Raw genomic sequence first — 17,065 nt, 5'->3', positions numbered from 1 at the left:
TTCAGTATCGGGGCCCTCCTACCTCTCTTTTCTATCTACATTCCAACCAGAGAGACAACATCCAAAGCAAGGACATAACAGGATCTGATCACTGCGGCCACTCTGAAGGGACTCTGGCCTGCGAACATTTAGTTAACCTCCTTATCTCCCTGTTAACAGTTCAAGGAAAACCAAACAAGGTCCCTTGCCTACATCAGCTGTTCCTCATGCAGGGAAGATTTGTGTAACCCAACCAAGTACTTCAAGGACCAAAGGAGTTTCCCCTTTTATCTCTCAGAGATTCTGCCCTGATCTAGGCAGCACAAGGCAATGGAAGATGAAGGCATTTCAAGCTATACCCTGGTGGGTGAAGTAAGGACCCTTCCTTGTATGGTATGTCCCACCTAATTTGCAAACAAAAGTAGCAAGAAGACTTGTCACTGAGGGTACAAAATGACAATCAAATAGCATAATGGACTCCCAGGACCTAGAGAAGTAATTAGGACTTTAATGGCTCTGGGTCAAACCAGGAAAGATTTATGGGGAAAAATCATAGAGCAATCCTTTGTTTCCATAGACAAGACACCTCTATAAGATTCACCTTAGCTCTCTCCCTTCCAGCTAGGTCCCTAGAAGGTGGTGAGAATAGTAGATAAGGTTACAAGAGGTGCACAGATGGAAGCAAAAGTCTTATCTTCCTTTTTTAGGTATAGGAATGTCACACTTGAGAATCTATGGTTTACATTTTTTTAATTTTTTTATTTTTTAGGCGAGCAACCCTTGGTTGACCTCACAGATTGCAAGGACTTTGTCAGCTTACAATCCCTTATTTTTTTTATTTTTTATGCCTACAGCACCTGGTCTTCCTAGGTGGTCTCCCATCCAAGTACTAACCAGGCCCAACTCTTCTTAACTTCCAAGATCAGACAGGATCAGGCTTGTTCAGGGTAGCATGGCTATGAACGAATATATGATTTAGATTTAGCGGGCTCTGGGTTAAAATTCAACAACTTGCCTAAGAACACAACCTTGGCAAGTGTCAGAGCCAGGATCGAAACAAACCCCAATTTGTCCAATGCCAAAGTCTGCCTGTTTCTACTACACTATCTTGCCTGTCTGTGAGACATTCCAGAGAGAGAACATCTCGGCAGATGACAAAGCTGAATTTTCCCTAGAACATGCACTTCAGTGGGGCTTAAGATAATGCTTAAATAAAACCAAATGTGCGTTTGCTCATCGCTCTTTAGGGTTTCAAAAGAGAAAGCAGAATTACCTCCCAGACCCACAAACTGACTGTATATTTCATTTTGTATTTTCTTCCTTTTTGGTGAAATGTGAAAGTCACATATGGTACAATGTTCCTGAGGTCTTCTGGGTTTTTAAAAACTTGAATACACATAATGTGTACAGTGAAAGAGATGGGACCAGACCAAAAACATAATTAAAATGTGACCTTCGCCCCACCTTTCCTGCTGAACAGCATTCTGCAAGCCTACAGAGTAGGCAGGGTGTGGGCGGAGCTGGTTAATGGAAGGAAAAGTTACAGGGACAATGGAACAGAGGTTCCAGCTAAACCTACATAAGTGCTGATCATTCAGACTGGGACACTTCTACAGTGTCAGTCCATCCAGTGAGTTCAGGAGAGAAAGACGTATTTGTGGGTTAATGCTCTTTACAACCATATAATGTAGGTAATGTTGTTCTCCTTTTATTGAGATGAGGAAACTCAGATACCAAGAAGCTACGTCAGTTGTCCAAGGTAATATACCTAGTTTGTGTTGGAACCGGGAGTCAGACCCAAGTGACCTGACATCTAGAGCTTGGCCACCACTGTCTTTTCTACACTCACTATAAAGGCCACCACCAAAACACAGGATTGGGAACTAGATAACCTTAGCTTTATTTTACCTCTGTCACTTATTAGATGTGTGACCTTAGGCAAATCCCTGCACTTCTCTGAGCCCCAATTTACTTACCGAGCAAATGATAACGATAACATGGTCTATTATACAAGATTGTTATGAGCATCATTAGTCAAACTGAGAATACTGCTTAAAATTATGTGTTCCATGATTGGCAACTGTGTAATAAAGACATAAGGCGCATGAAAAAGACTGGCAGGGGCCAGATGACAGCGGTGCCAAGGCGCTGCCTCGGGGGGCTTTTTTAATCACTACTTTCTGAACTATCAAGTAAGATTATTTTACTTTCATGATTTAGAATGTATGAAACAGATGCTGTCTATTATTATAATTACTATTATCACCATTCACGAGGACTGAAAATTGTTTCCTGAGTTCACGCCTTATCAAAAAATCGGAAGCCTAGCTTTTCCGTTCCAAACCATTTTACAGTGTTTCCTAAAGATAGCATCAAATTTAGGCCCCACAGCCATTGCCTGAATTTCACTTGCCAGTGGTGAGTCTCAATAAGGATGCTCAGATACTCACATTCATGTTGCTCATAGGGAGGGTAGCTCAGCCGAACAGAGATCAGGATCAGGAAGATAAAGAGAGGCCAGGCCACTTCCAGCAAAAGCTGACACTGAGTGGGAAAAAAGACAGAGCGCTGTGAATTTTAATATAATATGAATGCCTAATACTACTGGGCTTTGGGAAATTCACAGCAAAATTAAACAATTGATGAACTTCTTTGATCTCTCCCATCACTTGTTAAGCTGTCATGACACTGAACTGTTTGCAGTTCTCACCTTGTGACATAGTATTCCGTACTTCCGTGTTTTCCTGAAGAAAGAGAAGATGTTTCCTTCCCATCCTGCTTCCTCTGGCTCACTTTCGCTCACTCTTTAAAACTAATTAGGCATAATTTCCCTTCCTAAAATCTCAAGCTAAGCTAGAAGCCCTTCTCCTGTGCTCCCACAGTAACTGAGCCCCTTAAATCATCTGTTTCTATCACTGGCTTCCTCACTGCAATATGAGCACTCTGAAGGCAAAAACTGGGTCCCAGTCACCTTTGCATCCCCAGCTTTAGCACAGTTTCAGGTACGTAATGACCACTGTTGAAAGGGAAAGGCCAGGGCAAGCTGCTGTGCTAAATACACACCACCTCTGCTCCTTTAAATCCACACAAAGGTGTGCCCCACAAGGCTGAGAAGAGGACTCAAAAGAACAATGGAAATTCACACACAGTTCTGTATTGACCTCCACGTATCCATGATGGGAAAGAGCTGGGAAGAGCGCAAAGGTCTTCCCCATCCATCAAGGTCTGCTTACCATCTTCTCTGATGTGTAGGAAGGTCATTAAACTTACAAGTAGGCATGATCCACTGATTAAAGCAATGAGGTTTCTCTAAAGGAAAAGCCCACCTCATTGAGTTGCCAAGGGATAAATAATCACGGGATAGGATGGAAATCATTACATAATTTAACTGAACCAGTGGTGTTCCGACAACTACAAATGCTCATTGACTTATGATGGAATTATGTCCCAATAAATCCATCATAAGTTGAAAATACTCTAAGCTGAAATTGCATTTAATACACCTCACCTACTGAACATCATAGTTTAGTAACCTGCCTTAAACACATCTCATACAATGACTACACTGCAGAGTGTCTGCTGTTTACACTCACGATTATGTGCCTGACTGGGAGCTGCAGCTCACGGCTGCCACCCAGCATCACAAGAGTATCCTTCCCCTGTCACTATCCTGGGAAAATATCAACATTCGAAAGTCAAAGCAATGTTTCTGCTGAATGGATACCACTTTTGCATCACTGTAAAGTCGAAAAAAATGTAAGTTGAACCATCATAAATCGGGGACTGCATGTGGTTACACTGCCTGATTTCTCACCTCTTTCTTCTTTTCATCTTTATATTCTAAAGTTCTAATCAGGGTGAACACCAAAGAGCCCAGAAAAGTCATGGGGCCTTGTGGTTAAGAGTTAACTACCACCGTGGCTTCTGAGCCATAAAGCCAAGAGAATACTGATATGAAATCAGTCCTCTTTTAACAAATTTTTTTCTTGATCCTCAAGTCCGTATATTTTTATTGTAGAAAATTTGAAATTAAAAAAATACAGAGAAGTATAAAACATAAATATAAATCACCCTTAATTCTACTTCCCAGAGGGAGTCTCTAGTAAATTGACATAACAGTGATTCTGTTAATATTTTTTTTGTCTTTTTTTCAATGCACATATAAAGTTTTCTCTACAAAATTTGAAATCATACAGCATATGTAGCTTTGTATTCTGCTTTCTCATTTAACACCTTACTGGAAGTTTTCTCCATAATATAAAATATTCTCTTAAAGTATGGATTCAAATGGCCACTTAATATTCTACACTGTGAATGGATCATAATTTAACTTTTCTGCTATTGCTGGTGCTTCAGATTGCTTAGGGGTTTCCGTTTATTATTTTTTACTAGATTTTTGGTATTTTAAACAACCTGTTTTTAATTTCTAAAGACCTTTGATATGGTTCCACAATAACCTCTTTTTTTTTTTTAATCTTCTTTTGGGAAGGAAATATAAGGATGATGACAGTGGATGTCCTGGGGTGATAAGAAAATGGGTGATTTTTTTAAATACTTTCCTGTGTTTCCTAAATTTTCCATAACTGGAACAAAAAAAACCCACTGTTACCAGGTAACTATGAAGAATAGTCTGCTACAGAAAGCACATCGGGAAAAAAAAAAAAGATAAATGGGTCCCTCTTTAGAAGTAGGAATGCTGTCAGTGGGGTCTCCAAGACCAAAGACGGGGCTGGTCTTGCTAAGTGTTTCTATAAATAATCCCAAAGAAGCAACACACGCCGAAATCTCCAGGCTTTCAAATGACATTGGGCCTCTTCTACCAGCAGAGCTGGAAGTCCCTCCTTGGAGTTCCCCAAGTACTCTGCGCCTCGCGCGGTGAGGGTCCTATTGATTTGGGAGCTTCTCCCCTAGTGTCGCTTTCTTCTCACTAAGCGTACCACGTGATGAGGGCTTAAAAAATGTCTGTTGAGCAAGAGGATGAATTGAAGTTTATAAAATAATGAAGATGGAAATACAAAATCAGTTGAGCCCTTTGGGAAAGCAATCTGGCCATATGTATTCAAAAGACATGTTTATCTCCTTCCATCAAGTAATATTCCTGGGGATATATCCTATGGAACTAAATTTAAAACAGCAAGAAGTTATATACATGAAATTATTCATCCAATGAAACATTATAATTCAAAAATACTAGAAACAACTAAATTGCAGGGTAAGAGGGAAATGACTAAATTATGGTACATCTACCCGACAATGTAGTGTGCAGTCATTACAACAATGTTTATGAAACACAGACACTATTAACTACATAATATTAAATGAAAAAAAGCAGAACACAAAATTTTATCCATTCCAAGCTTACAGCTAAATAAAATCACAAATATTAACAGACAGGAATAAAACTTGTTAAAAATGGCATAATTATGAATGAATTCAGCAGAGAATAATGAACATAGGATAAATAGTAGCTACCATTTATTGAAAGTCCAATATGTAGGAAGTACATTATATATGGATTATTTCACTGAAACCTTAGAATGAACCTGTGACGTAGGAACCATCACTGTCTCCATTTTATATGTGGCAAGGCTGAAGATCAAGGGCAGGCAATCACAGAGCTAGTCAGCAGCAGGGTCAAGATCAGAGACTACTTCTGCCAAATCCCGGAAGCCACATGAAATTCTTTTTGACACAGAAAGTGGCCCAGCAGGGAAATAACTTTACTGGATGTCATGATCAAAAAACATCAACAGGTTCCACACATGTAAAATAAACTTATGGCCTATAGATTTATTATAGTTACAGCCAATCCTGAGCCCCTACTGTGTATCAGAGATTTTTTATACATCATTTTTTTTATGGTGATATTGGTTAACGAAATCCAGTAAGTTTCAAGTGTACGATTCAACAGTAAGTCATATATATTTTGCATTGTATGTTCACCACCCATAGTTAGATTTCTTTCTGTCACCACATATTTGACCCTTTTTATCCTATCTACCTCCCCTGCACCCTCTGGTAACTACTAATCTATTATCCACGTCCATGAGTCTTTGTTTGTTGGTCATGTTCGTTAGTTGCCTTTAGATTTGTATCTCACACATAAGTGATATCATTATACGTTGCATCTCTAATATTTAATTTTCACAATAACTCTGTAAGTTAGGTTGTATCATCACTATTTTAGAAGTGAAGAAACTAAGGTTGCAATAGGTTACATATGAGGCATAGCCTGGTAAGAAAGCTCATGAGGACTAGAACCCAGATCTACTGACCCTAAATGCGTGCTCTTGCATTCATCATGTTGTCTCTCACAGAGCCACGTTTGGGACACATACCTTTTAACATGGCCACTTAAGAGGAATCTATCACTCACTAGCCCTCCTGAGCACTGATCTGACCCGATGAATCAAGCCTTATGTTCCTGGACATCTCTACAGCCCGCACACCTAGGATTTTCAAAATATGTCAATTGACTGATTGAAAAAAATGAACGGATCTTCCCCATGGCACTGATAGTAAAGGGAACAAAGAAAATCTTATGAAGCATTTTCAGCTTCTGAAGCCAGTGGGTGTAAAGTAGATCAGGAAAAGAGGTGAAAAAAAAAAAAGACTAACCATAATAATTATCGACATTTAAGTGGGTCTTACTATGTACCAATATTCTAGGTGCTTTACATATATTAACTCATTTAATCTCCAAACGACACCATTAGAACTATAATAATACTCATTTATCAGATGAGAAAACTAAGGTTCAAAGAGTTAATAAATTGCCCAAGGATATAAGGTTGATAAATGGCAGAGCCAGGATTCAAAGCCAGTCCAACTCAAGGGTGCCTGCTTTTAGTCGCCATGCACCACAATCTCTTTATGCCTCCTGCTTTATTACCAAAGTATCTAGATTCTTGATCTTTCAGAGCCCTTGCTGAGCTGAATCACTCACATGCATGCATGAACGAAGAGATGGTCTCAAAAACTCACACCACCCCAACCAGAGAACTCATGAGAGACAAAATTTAATCCATGCCATTTTATTCTGTACTTCTAAAATTATTTCTGTCATTGAACACAAAATTCACCTTCCAAACTCAGGGGGATGTTCTAGGTATTTCTTTTCCTAATAGCCTCCTGCTAGAAACCTAAGTTCCACGCATCATTAAAAACAGATTTCTCCCCCATCCATAAACTTAACACTTTCCCTGCACATGGTCCCTCATAAATAGCTTGGAAACAAAACTTATGCTTTACTGCTATATACTCCTACAGAAAACTCTTTGAAATCTTGCTTTTGTATCTACCCGCCCACCATCGTGTCTCTCCCCCAGGAGGTGAGAAAAATGGAGAGAAACACGATTTTCAAAAGGTGTTTCTCACAAAAGTCAGAAATCTTCTTTGAGTGTTAGGTATTAAAATAGTACTTCTGATATTTAACCGAATTGCTACACTGAGTTGCTCTGGGGAGCACCAAAGCATCGCTTTGCACCTTTCTTCTCATTATCCTTCAGTTGTAACATGGGGATGATCTGAGCGAGCAAACCTAGAGCAGGTGTCTCAATGGCAGCACTGCTGACCTTTAGCCCAGATAACCTCTGTGGGTGACACTCCTATGAACCGTAGGATATTTACAGCATCCATGGCCTTTAGCCACCAGATACCAACAGCACCAATCACCCCTGCCCAGAACAGTGACAACCAAAAAATGTCTCCAGACATTACCAAATGCCCCTGTGACATGAAAATCAGGCTAGGATACTGTTTGGAACTTGATAAGGTAATAAGATTCAATGAGAAAAAGAAATGGATGAAACTATCAAAGAGTATTCTAAGTAGCAAAAAGGGAAGCGCAGGACAGCGAATCCCCCCAGATTTCAGACGTTCAAAGTAATAGCACATTATGGGCATCCAAATAAAAATATTTATCAAATGACCAAATGAATAACCCCAAAACAGCTCCCTACACAGATGAGATTTTGATAAATGTCCCAAAAATCATTAGAAAAGGAATCACTGTTTAATAAAAGCTGCTGGGAGGACATGATATGAATGCAAAGAAAAATTAAATTTAGACCCATCCCTGATACCATATACCTCAATCAGGTCTGCACAAATTAAAGTGAAATCTTCAAGATCAAGCCAGGGAACTGCTAGAGGGAAAAACAATTTTAAAATCAGTCCCGCCTTCCCAGAACTAACTATCTAACCTCACATATTGATGATGGCTTTTTAAATTGGTTAGGTCTTTTGGAAAGATATCTAATCATAGACTTCAAGGGCCATTTCCCTTTGACCTCATTCTACTCCTGCGATTTTGGCCTAAATGAATAATAACAAATAGATGAAAAGGCTAGAGGTATAAAATCTTTATAGTAATACATTTATAATAGCAAACACTGGAAACAATCTAAATGTTGGCAACAGAGTATGAACTTACAAAAAAAAAAAAAAAATTGTGTCAATGGATTTGCTATAAGGCTCCCAGGAATGTCAATGGAATCATCTCTCAGGATAGATTTGAGGCCAAAAGATCCAGCCCACCCTCTGACTACCTTATTAACCTACAATACCTTCCTCTCCGATGCAACATGAAAATCAAGATCATGGATATAAAAGCACACTCAAAACTATAAAACACAGCCTACATATTAAGAATCATTATTATAAATACAAAGGCTATTTGGACAGATAGGAACATACACACCCAATACTGTTAAAAGAAACAGAACATAAAATGGTCCATACATAGTAATGACTACAATTGTCTCCTTGGGCTATCGTCATTCAAGCCCTCTCAGTGCCAAGGACCACACACAATCTGACCCGAGATCATGGCCCATCAATCTCAGGGGCTCCTTTTGCACGTAAAGTAAAATTCATCTGCCCTTCCCCAGACGCAAAGCCCTGCAAGATGTGGCCCTGCTGATTCTCACCTCACGCCCACCCCGTCTTCATTTGCATCACCAGTGCCACTAACTTTTCTGTTCCTTGATTCAGGAACATGAGTTAGGCCCCCACGGCCTTCACACCCTCTGTACCTCTGCCTGGACTACAGCACCCCTGATCTCTGGGCTTTTGATGTTCCGCTGGCTAACTGCAGCTGCTGGAACTTCAGGGCTCTCAGCTTAAATGTCATGACCTTCCATTCTAAGCTAAGTCACTTGCCACAGCCTGGTAGTATCTAACAGTACCACAGTTTGGGTTTTGTTTTTTGTTTTTGTTTTTTCATAACACTTATCACAGTTTGTTATAATAGTTTTACTTATGTGATAATGTGTTTCATATCTGCTTCCCTCACTAAACTATAAGCTCTATATTAGCAGTGGTCATGTCTGTCTGGTTTACCACTATATACCCAGCTCACTGTCCCACATGTAGTAGATGGTCAATAAATATTTACCCAAATGAAACAAACAAACAAAAATGGCTATTTATTCTAATGTTCTTCGTTCCTTAGAAGGGGAAACTAAAACCTAGGAGAAATGATTTTCCCTAAACCCAATGGCATATAGTGGCCAAGCTGGAATTAGAATCAATTTAGAATTAGATAATAATTATAATTAATATCTGGATCTGAACCATCACTGCCAAGCCTGGACTCAGGACAGAGAAGAAATGTGTCAGGTGAATCTGGAAGTGGGAAGCAGATACAAAAGTTTCCATTTACTCTGTAAAATTCTCTAATGGTTTTAAACAGTTTTAATTTTTATTAATTTGCTAGCATATTTGTTATTAAACAATGTCCAAATACTGATATTCTAATTCATGCAAAAATTAGAATTATCTATTTTTCTCAGACACATGATAGTCAAATCATACTTGATAAAATATTTAATAGCAAAGGCAAAAAAAAGAAAAACAAGGAGGCTATATGGCCACAATCTGTCCCATCTGTTCCATGGGGACCTTGGCCTCTGGCCCTGCCTAAACCAGATGAAAATCCTGAAAACTCTGAGGCCCCTCCCACTTCCTGTCCCAAGCCCTGTTTGCACTGAATGACTGCTACCCACACAAGTCAGCTGTTACTTTGGACTCAAACTGAGCTTTGCTCCCAACTTTCGCAACTCAATTTCAATGTATTCTTTGCCAAACAAGAACAGCAGAAAGCTAACCCCGGCTGAGGGTCCCCATGAGAATGCGCAACGGGGGTATCAAAGAGAGGTCCCCAGGATTCATCTCCAAGGACACAGAATCCAAGAGTAAAATGCCCCTTTCAACAGGGTAGCTCTGGGGCATACTGTCCCAACTTTCAGGTCCCAACTTTCTGTTCACTGGCAGTAGCACACCAGGCCCCTAGAGCAGGGGAGCATCCTTAAACCTGCAAACTAATGCCCCATTTAATGCTGTTACTATCCACTCAGCAAATACTTATTAAGCCAGGTGCCAGGCTCTGGGGCCACGTGGGTACACTTCAGGATCTCAGATGGGAAACGAGCACTGATTCCCCATACATGGGCAAAAACCGCCACGGAGCTGCTCACTTCTTCCCTGCCTGATGGACAGGACTGGTTCTGACTATGTGAGCTCACAAAGCAGCACCAAAACCCTTAACGGGTCTCACTGTTAAGGAACATAATCTGGAAATCCAAGCCAGGTGGATGGGTAAGTAGCTACCAGTCAGAACCTAAGAGGGAGGGACATTAAACCTTTAGTGAAGATAAAGCAACGCCTGCTGAAAAGGGCCTGTGCCTGTAGGGCTACCAGGAATTTGATTCTGGTACTAGTTCCACGACTGACCTGCTCTAGACCCTAGCCCCCTTCCCTCACAACTGTCCAGGGCACAGGCCAGATTGTTCCAGCTTTGACCATCTAAGCATCTCTGACCTGAAAGAAGCCACTATTCTGGTTCAGTAAATACATTTCCTTTAGAAATCAGGAAGGGAGGTAACAAGAACAAGCTAGCAGGCAGTAATATATCTTCTAGAAAAGCTCTTTTAGGTCAGGATGTCGTGTCCCTACTTCCTCCTCCAAAAGGAAACTCTGCCACAAGACCACAAATTGCCTTTGACTAAGCCTGCCTATCTCTCGAATCTTAACTCTTTTTAAACCCATAAGCTGTATTAGGCAATAAGCGACAAGCTCTAGCCCAGTAAGACGGGCCCAGTCTGGATGGCCCAACCCCACGTCCTTTTCCAGGACCCTGTTCTCCTGATTCTTTGACCTTGGGGAGATCCCTTCTCTGCTTCGTGCCTCAGTATTCTTATCTGTAAAATGAGAGGCGTGGACTGCACTACCCACGAGACCTCCTTTCACTGCTAAGATGATACAGTTCTTTCCACTACTCACTGGCTAATAGACACACCACAGCAGAGACAGTTCCCATCATGTGGGCTCCTGCCACTAGGATGAGAAAAGGCAGGAGATCTGGATCACACGGTAGCTAAGAAATGAAGATGAGAAATGAACACATAAGACTTGGGAACACTAGAACCTGGGAGGAGCCATGGAAGGCAGGGGGGAAAGATGAAGAAGAAATAGGAAACTTCAAAATCTTGAGACCGACAGGGAAAAAAAAAAAACGATACCACTGAAAAGCAATTTGACATAGTTGTTTAAAGTACCAACTCTGAAGTCAGATGATCTGGATTTAAACCCTACATGTGCTTCTGTGGACCTCAGACAAATTACTTAACTTCTCTCTGTGCTTCAAGTTCCTCAGTTATAACAAAGAAATAACAGTGCTTCGTGGGGTCATAAAAAGATTAAACCAGTTAACAGCACACTATTTAGCACCTAGCGCATGGAAGCTCATTCTAAGTGTTTGCTTTTCTTATATAATATTAGGTTTTATATTTTTCCATTACTATTATTACTAAGACAGGTAGGATACATAGATAAATAGATTCTATTTCCTGCTCTCTCATTACTGACCTTGGGATTCCGGCCCCCATTTGTAACATGAAAGGCTAAACAAAAGCAGTGTTTCCCAAACTAGAATCTGAACGTGTGTGTTCCTGATGGATTATACGGGAGTTTCCTGTGAGAATTATAAACATTGTGTTTTCATTTCAGTGGTCATCTAAACAAATGTGAATAAATGTGTCTGGATTTTCTGAATGCCTACTCTATAACCAAGTTCTGGCACAACCAATGCTACCATTTCTACCCGATTGTAAATCTACGACAAGTGATTGAGCCTTATCAGGACCACCAAGTCCTGTGTCCACTCCGGTGGCCACATTCATTCAATCGCTTTGAGAAAACCAAGTAGACTCCCTCTCCCCCCACCTCCAATCCCCAACTCAAAGCCATGAAGAAAAGCATGGGAGCACCCCCCAGAGAAACCCAAGCTTACTGTTTGTCTTCTTCTGAAAGTGAGGTTCTTCCACAGCAACAACCTCAACTGAGGCCAACAAGCCATGTCACCTCAGCTGGCACCCACAGCAACCTGAGTGTGGCTGGGAGCCCGTGGAGGCAGCGGCCAGAGCTCAAAGCAGGGACTCTGTGGCTGGTCATTAACTGAAAGATAAAGCAAGGAGAGCGCTTGTCAGTTACTGCTGCAAAGCCATACGCCAGTGAGGGCTGTTGCTCCAGCCCCCTCACCTGAGACTTCAACACTCAGGTCTGCGTCAGGACTGCTTCTCAACAGGTCATGAATCCCAGACTTCTGGCCTCAGGTTCTCCTGTAAACAGGGGGTTCTGGAGGGTTTTTTGGCAGCAGCCCAGAGCTAGTCATTATAATCCTAGCTCCATTGGTGTGATCATTTGGGAGTGAAACATACACTTATGAACAGATTTAAGGGAGCAATCTTAGGTAGTCAAAACTCTGAGGTTGGATATGGCATACTGGAATCCCAGAGACCCGCCTCCTTTCTCTTAAGAAAATACCTCCCCTCACGTAAAATGTCAGCAACATTTTTAAGTTTTGCCTCAAACCTAGAGTAATTATGCTATTCTCTGAAATTCTCCACAGACTACATTTTCATCTGGCCACAAAGTTGAGTCGTTCGAAAGATAAATGGCATCATTGATAAAATAGTTCCTGAACTGGGAAAGCCAGCGTGTCTCAGATGACTGTGAATGAAAACCAAGGAAATGCTATCAACACCTGGTTCCCAAGTGACGAGGACAACCCCACTGCTGTATGTCTGTGGAAAGAAAATAACATCCCGTGGAGAAACAAGTCAGCTAAGGCAGGCAGAGAGCATCGCCTGTGAAACTGACAAGCTCCCACTGTCCAGACATCTGCACACTCTGGCCTTGCTCCATCTGCACCTGCGCACAGGGCCTGGCTACTCCTTGTCAGGTGTCATGGCTGCCTCCTTGGAGGACTGTTTCACCATTCTAGAAGGAGGAGAGGTTCTTGTAAACAGAGAATACAACATATCTGTGTGTCCCAATGGCCCACTCAACAACTATATTTATTTAATGCTGGAATATTCTCAAGTAGTCATATAAAGTTAAAGTAGGAGAAGGGGCAGAAAAATGAAAAGTGGAAGAGGAAGGGAGGGACACACAGGTTAAAGCTAGGCCCTGCTGGCACTCCGTAGTCATGAACCCTTGGCAAAAACTAGAAACCAGCTTTACTTCTATGATGGCCCAGTTTAATCGCCGTGGCTTCTACTGGAGTAGAAGTGGGAGTGGAATATCAGGCCTGAGGAACAGACAGCTAAAACGTAGTGACCACTCATGGATACAAAACCAAGTCGTAGACTAAAAAGCTGTGAGTCCAAATCAGAGCTCAACGCAAAGGTGAACCTCCAGTAGGATTTTGCCCTTTCGTCTCCCACCTCACAAAGACTTGGATTAAAAACTTCTAGAGAAGAGAGTGGAGGGAATTTGCAGTACTTGAGAAGTAATGACCTCTTCGTTAAGTATTCACATTAATTCACTGACTATCCAACAAATCAGACCCCCCAAAGGTTCTCACTCCAAAACAGAGGAAGAGTTAAACCAGCACTGCGTCAGTTTGCAATTTGTTGTTTAGAGATAACTGGCCTCGACAGTCAGAATGCCATTGTGCCTATAAACATGAACTTGCATTCCAGAAAGAGCAAAACAAATATTACCTAAATTTTTCTCATCCAAAAGCTGCTCTCCAGGAATCACTTGGCTGGTTTAGAAGCTACCGTGAATCTTTTCAGACTCCCAAGGTAACAACGGGAAGTTTAGAACATAAATTTGAAATTTAAAACAGAAAATTAACCTAGTAGAAAGAGCCCAGACATGAATTAACCCCAGCTTCCTACCAATGAACACTTGGCCAAGCCTTTATGCTCCTTGAGCATCTCTTTCCTCATTATAAAATGGGGATGACAATACCTACCTTGCATAATGTTTTAAGGATTAAATGAGATAATGTAAGTCATTTCTCACCACAGTACCTGGCACATTAAAAATGCCAAAGAAATTCGTTCCTTTCTAAGTTATCTCTCTCTGTTTTGTTGGTACAAAAATGGTTACTTGCTGTCCAAACATCATTTCCTATTCCATTATTTCTACCGAATGCACCGTAGGAGTCTGGAAAGGTAGGAAGGGCAAACTAGAAAAGACAAAATATGAATAGCCTAGTGTTGGAGTCCCCAGGCCAAACCAGAGCACAGCATTGTCTCCTCTAAACCTGAGTGGAGAATCTCAGAGGAAGGGAAGACGCACCTCTGTAGAAGATTCATGAGAAGAGAAAGGCCAGGAAGAGTTTTTCTGGAGAGTATTTTCCTAAAATGAGAGCTTCTGGGTCTCCAGATATGGCTTCTGACCCTAAGGACCCTGCAGAAGATACTCGGAGAGTATCAAGTAGCCCAGAGTTATCAAGTTATCAAGTAGCCCGGAGCAGCAGTAGAAGGTGCTGCTCTGGCTTTGCTGGGTGCAAACAGGCAGGTTTCTTGCCTCATTTCCCACACTCACCTTGGCATGACCCTGGCCACCTATGTAATTTCCTGCTCCCACTTCAGAGCACAGTGATCATCGGGAAGAGCTATTCTGTCCAAAGAAAAAGGTTTGGCAAAGCTCAAACCCCTCTGCTCAGGTAACTAAAGCCAAAGGGACATTTCCACACCAGTTTTCCAAAAAAGTAAACAAATGAACAAAAAGCAAAAGGAAGGCAGTACTACGAACTAGATTTCTCAATGTTTCAATGCCAGTAGCACTTGCTTTTGCCCTCCTGCACATTTCCAGTTACTGGCTGGAAGGGGTCCCACCTCACAGTCATTGTCCTTGGAGAGGCCACTCGCACCCCACGACAACCACTTCACCGGTCTCCCTGCCTCCCACTCATTTATCACAGAGCAATCAAAGTTCTTCGACTAAATCAGACAGCTAAAGATGCCACTCCCCCACTTAAAACCCTTTGCCGGCTCCCCGCCACCCTGAGGATGAAGTTTAATCCTCACTGTAGTTCCCCGGGTGTCCCTGATGACTACTCGCTCTCCTCTCGCACCACTCCCCACCGCCTGATGGCCCAGAAAACTACTTAGGGCGCTGAAAAGGCCACACCCTCTCCTGTCACTAGGACTTCCTGGTGTGTTCCCCAGTCCCCGAAACACTGCAGGCCTGGCTAACTCTTCCTCAACCTTAAGTGTCCACTTAGCTGTCACTGGCCCTTTCCTGATCCCCTCCCCTGCACTGACACCTCAGTTAGGAGCCCCTCCCAGGTGTGCCCGGGCAGCCTGTAATCTCTGGCTGGGCCGGGACCATTCCTATTTCTCCATCGCTGTTTTCCCTAGTATGAAAAATAGCACCTGGCATGTAGTAAACATTCAGGGACTGTTTGCTTAATTAATTAAGAGATGGATATGAGAAATAGGGTTTCAGAATATAAGGGTGGTGGCATTCCTGGGCCCGTGGTAACTGATTTCTCAAGCTTGATTAACTAATTCAAGCAAATTGTCCCAAGAGAAGGAACCCTATGTTCAGCAGGAACTCTACGTGATGGCCACAAAGGACCTCTGAGCTTCCCAGGTGACTCCTAGGGCATCCAGGAAAATGTAATTGAACCTGAGTCTGCTTCCCACAAACACTAGATTTAGCTAAGCATGAGGCAGGCCTTCCCAAGGCCAGTGGAGCTATGAAATCGGCTTTCTGCCAAGCTTCAAGCTCAAGTTCTGGGTACACTCCTTCTGGGTCACCCAGATGGGTCACCCTTTGCCTAAATTTAACAGATAGTTCCTACACCCTAACCATCTTTTGTACAGTATGAACCTGGCAGAAGTGACTGCTAAAACATGACCTTCTAAAATAAACAGAGATGCCCAACATCATTAGTTGAAGAGAAATGAAAATTAAAACCTCAGTGAGCTACCACTATATGCCCCCTAGAACTACTAAAATTTTGTAAAGTGCTAGCAAGAATGTGAAGCAACCTTCTCACACACTGCTCATGGGAATGGAAAATGGAAAAGCAACTTTGCAAAACAGTTTAGCGGTTTCTTATAAAGTTACACACAGACTGGTGATACAAACCAGCCACCCCGCCCTGGGGACTATAGTCCTCCCTTATCCGCAGGGGATGTGTTCCAAGACCCCCAGGGGATGCCTAAAACCACATGTAGTACTGAAGTCCATATATACTATGTATTTTCCTGTACTTATATACTTATCATGAAGTTTAATTTATAAATTAGGTACCATAAGAGATTAACAGCGGTAATTAATAGTAAAGTTGAACAATTATAACAATATATTGTAGTAAAAATTATGTGAATGTGGCACTATTAAGTAAAATAAGGCTTATGTGAACACAAGCACTGACATACATAACAATCAATGTGATAACTGAGAGCGCTATTGAGTGACTAATAGGCAAGGAACATACAAAGTGTGGATACACTTGACAAAGGGAGGATTCACATCCCAGGCAGGATGGAATGGGATGGTGCGAGACTCCATCACACTACTCGGAATGGCGCGCAATTTAAAACTTATCAATCGTTTAGGTCTGGAACTTTCCACTTAATATTTCTGGACCATGACTGACTGCAGGTCACTGAAACCACAGATAACGAAACCACCGATAAGGAGGAACGACTATATTTACCGAAGAGAAATGACAGCATGTGCTCACACAACTGTACATAAATATTTGTAGCCCAAACTGGAAATAATACGAATGTCCATCAACTAATAAACAAATGAAAACAGAATACTACCCAGC

The 17,065-nt window shown here is 41.7% G+C and overlaps 1 protein-coding gene and 1 pseudogene across 7 annotated transcripts in view; both read right to left on the bottom strand.

Moving 5' to 3' along the window:
* The window catches only part of ABCA1 (ATP binding cassette subfamily A member 1), a 118,036-nt gene that overhangs the window by 85,515 nt on the left and 15,456 nt on the right, over positions 1-17,065 (bottom strand). For all 7 annotated transcript variants that reach the window (XM_016156075.2, XM_016156076.2, XM_016156082.2 and 4 more), the window contains 2 exons: positions 12,272-12,435; positions 2,430-2,523 (listed from right to left, as the gene is read on the bottom strand). In XM_016156075.2, the coding sequence (XP_016011561.2) occupies positions 2,430-2,523; positions 12,272-12,337 (160 nt within the window). In that variant the 5' untranslated portion in view covers positions 12,338-12,435. The remainder of the gene's footprint in view (positions 1-2,429; positions 2,524-12,271; positions 12,436-17,065) is intronic.
* Positions 825-943, bottom strand: LOC118600480 (annotated as a pseudogene).

This window comes from Rousettus aegyptiacus, unplaced genomic scaffold (assembly GCF_014176215.1).
Source record: "Rousettus aegyptiacus isolate mRouAeg1 unplaced genomic scaffold, mRouAeg1.p scaffold_m13_p_3, whole genome shotgun sequence".
NCBI classification, from domain to species: domain Eukaryota; kingdom Metazoa; phylum Chordata; class Mammalia; order Chiroptera; family Pteropodidae; genus Rousettus; species Rousettus aegyptiacus.
The sequence above is the reverse complement of the archived record's forward strand: the minus strand, read 5'-3'. Positions and strand labels throughout refer to the sequence as shown.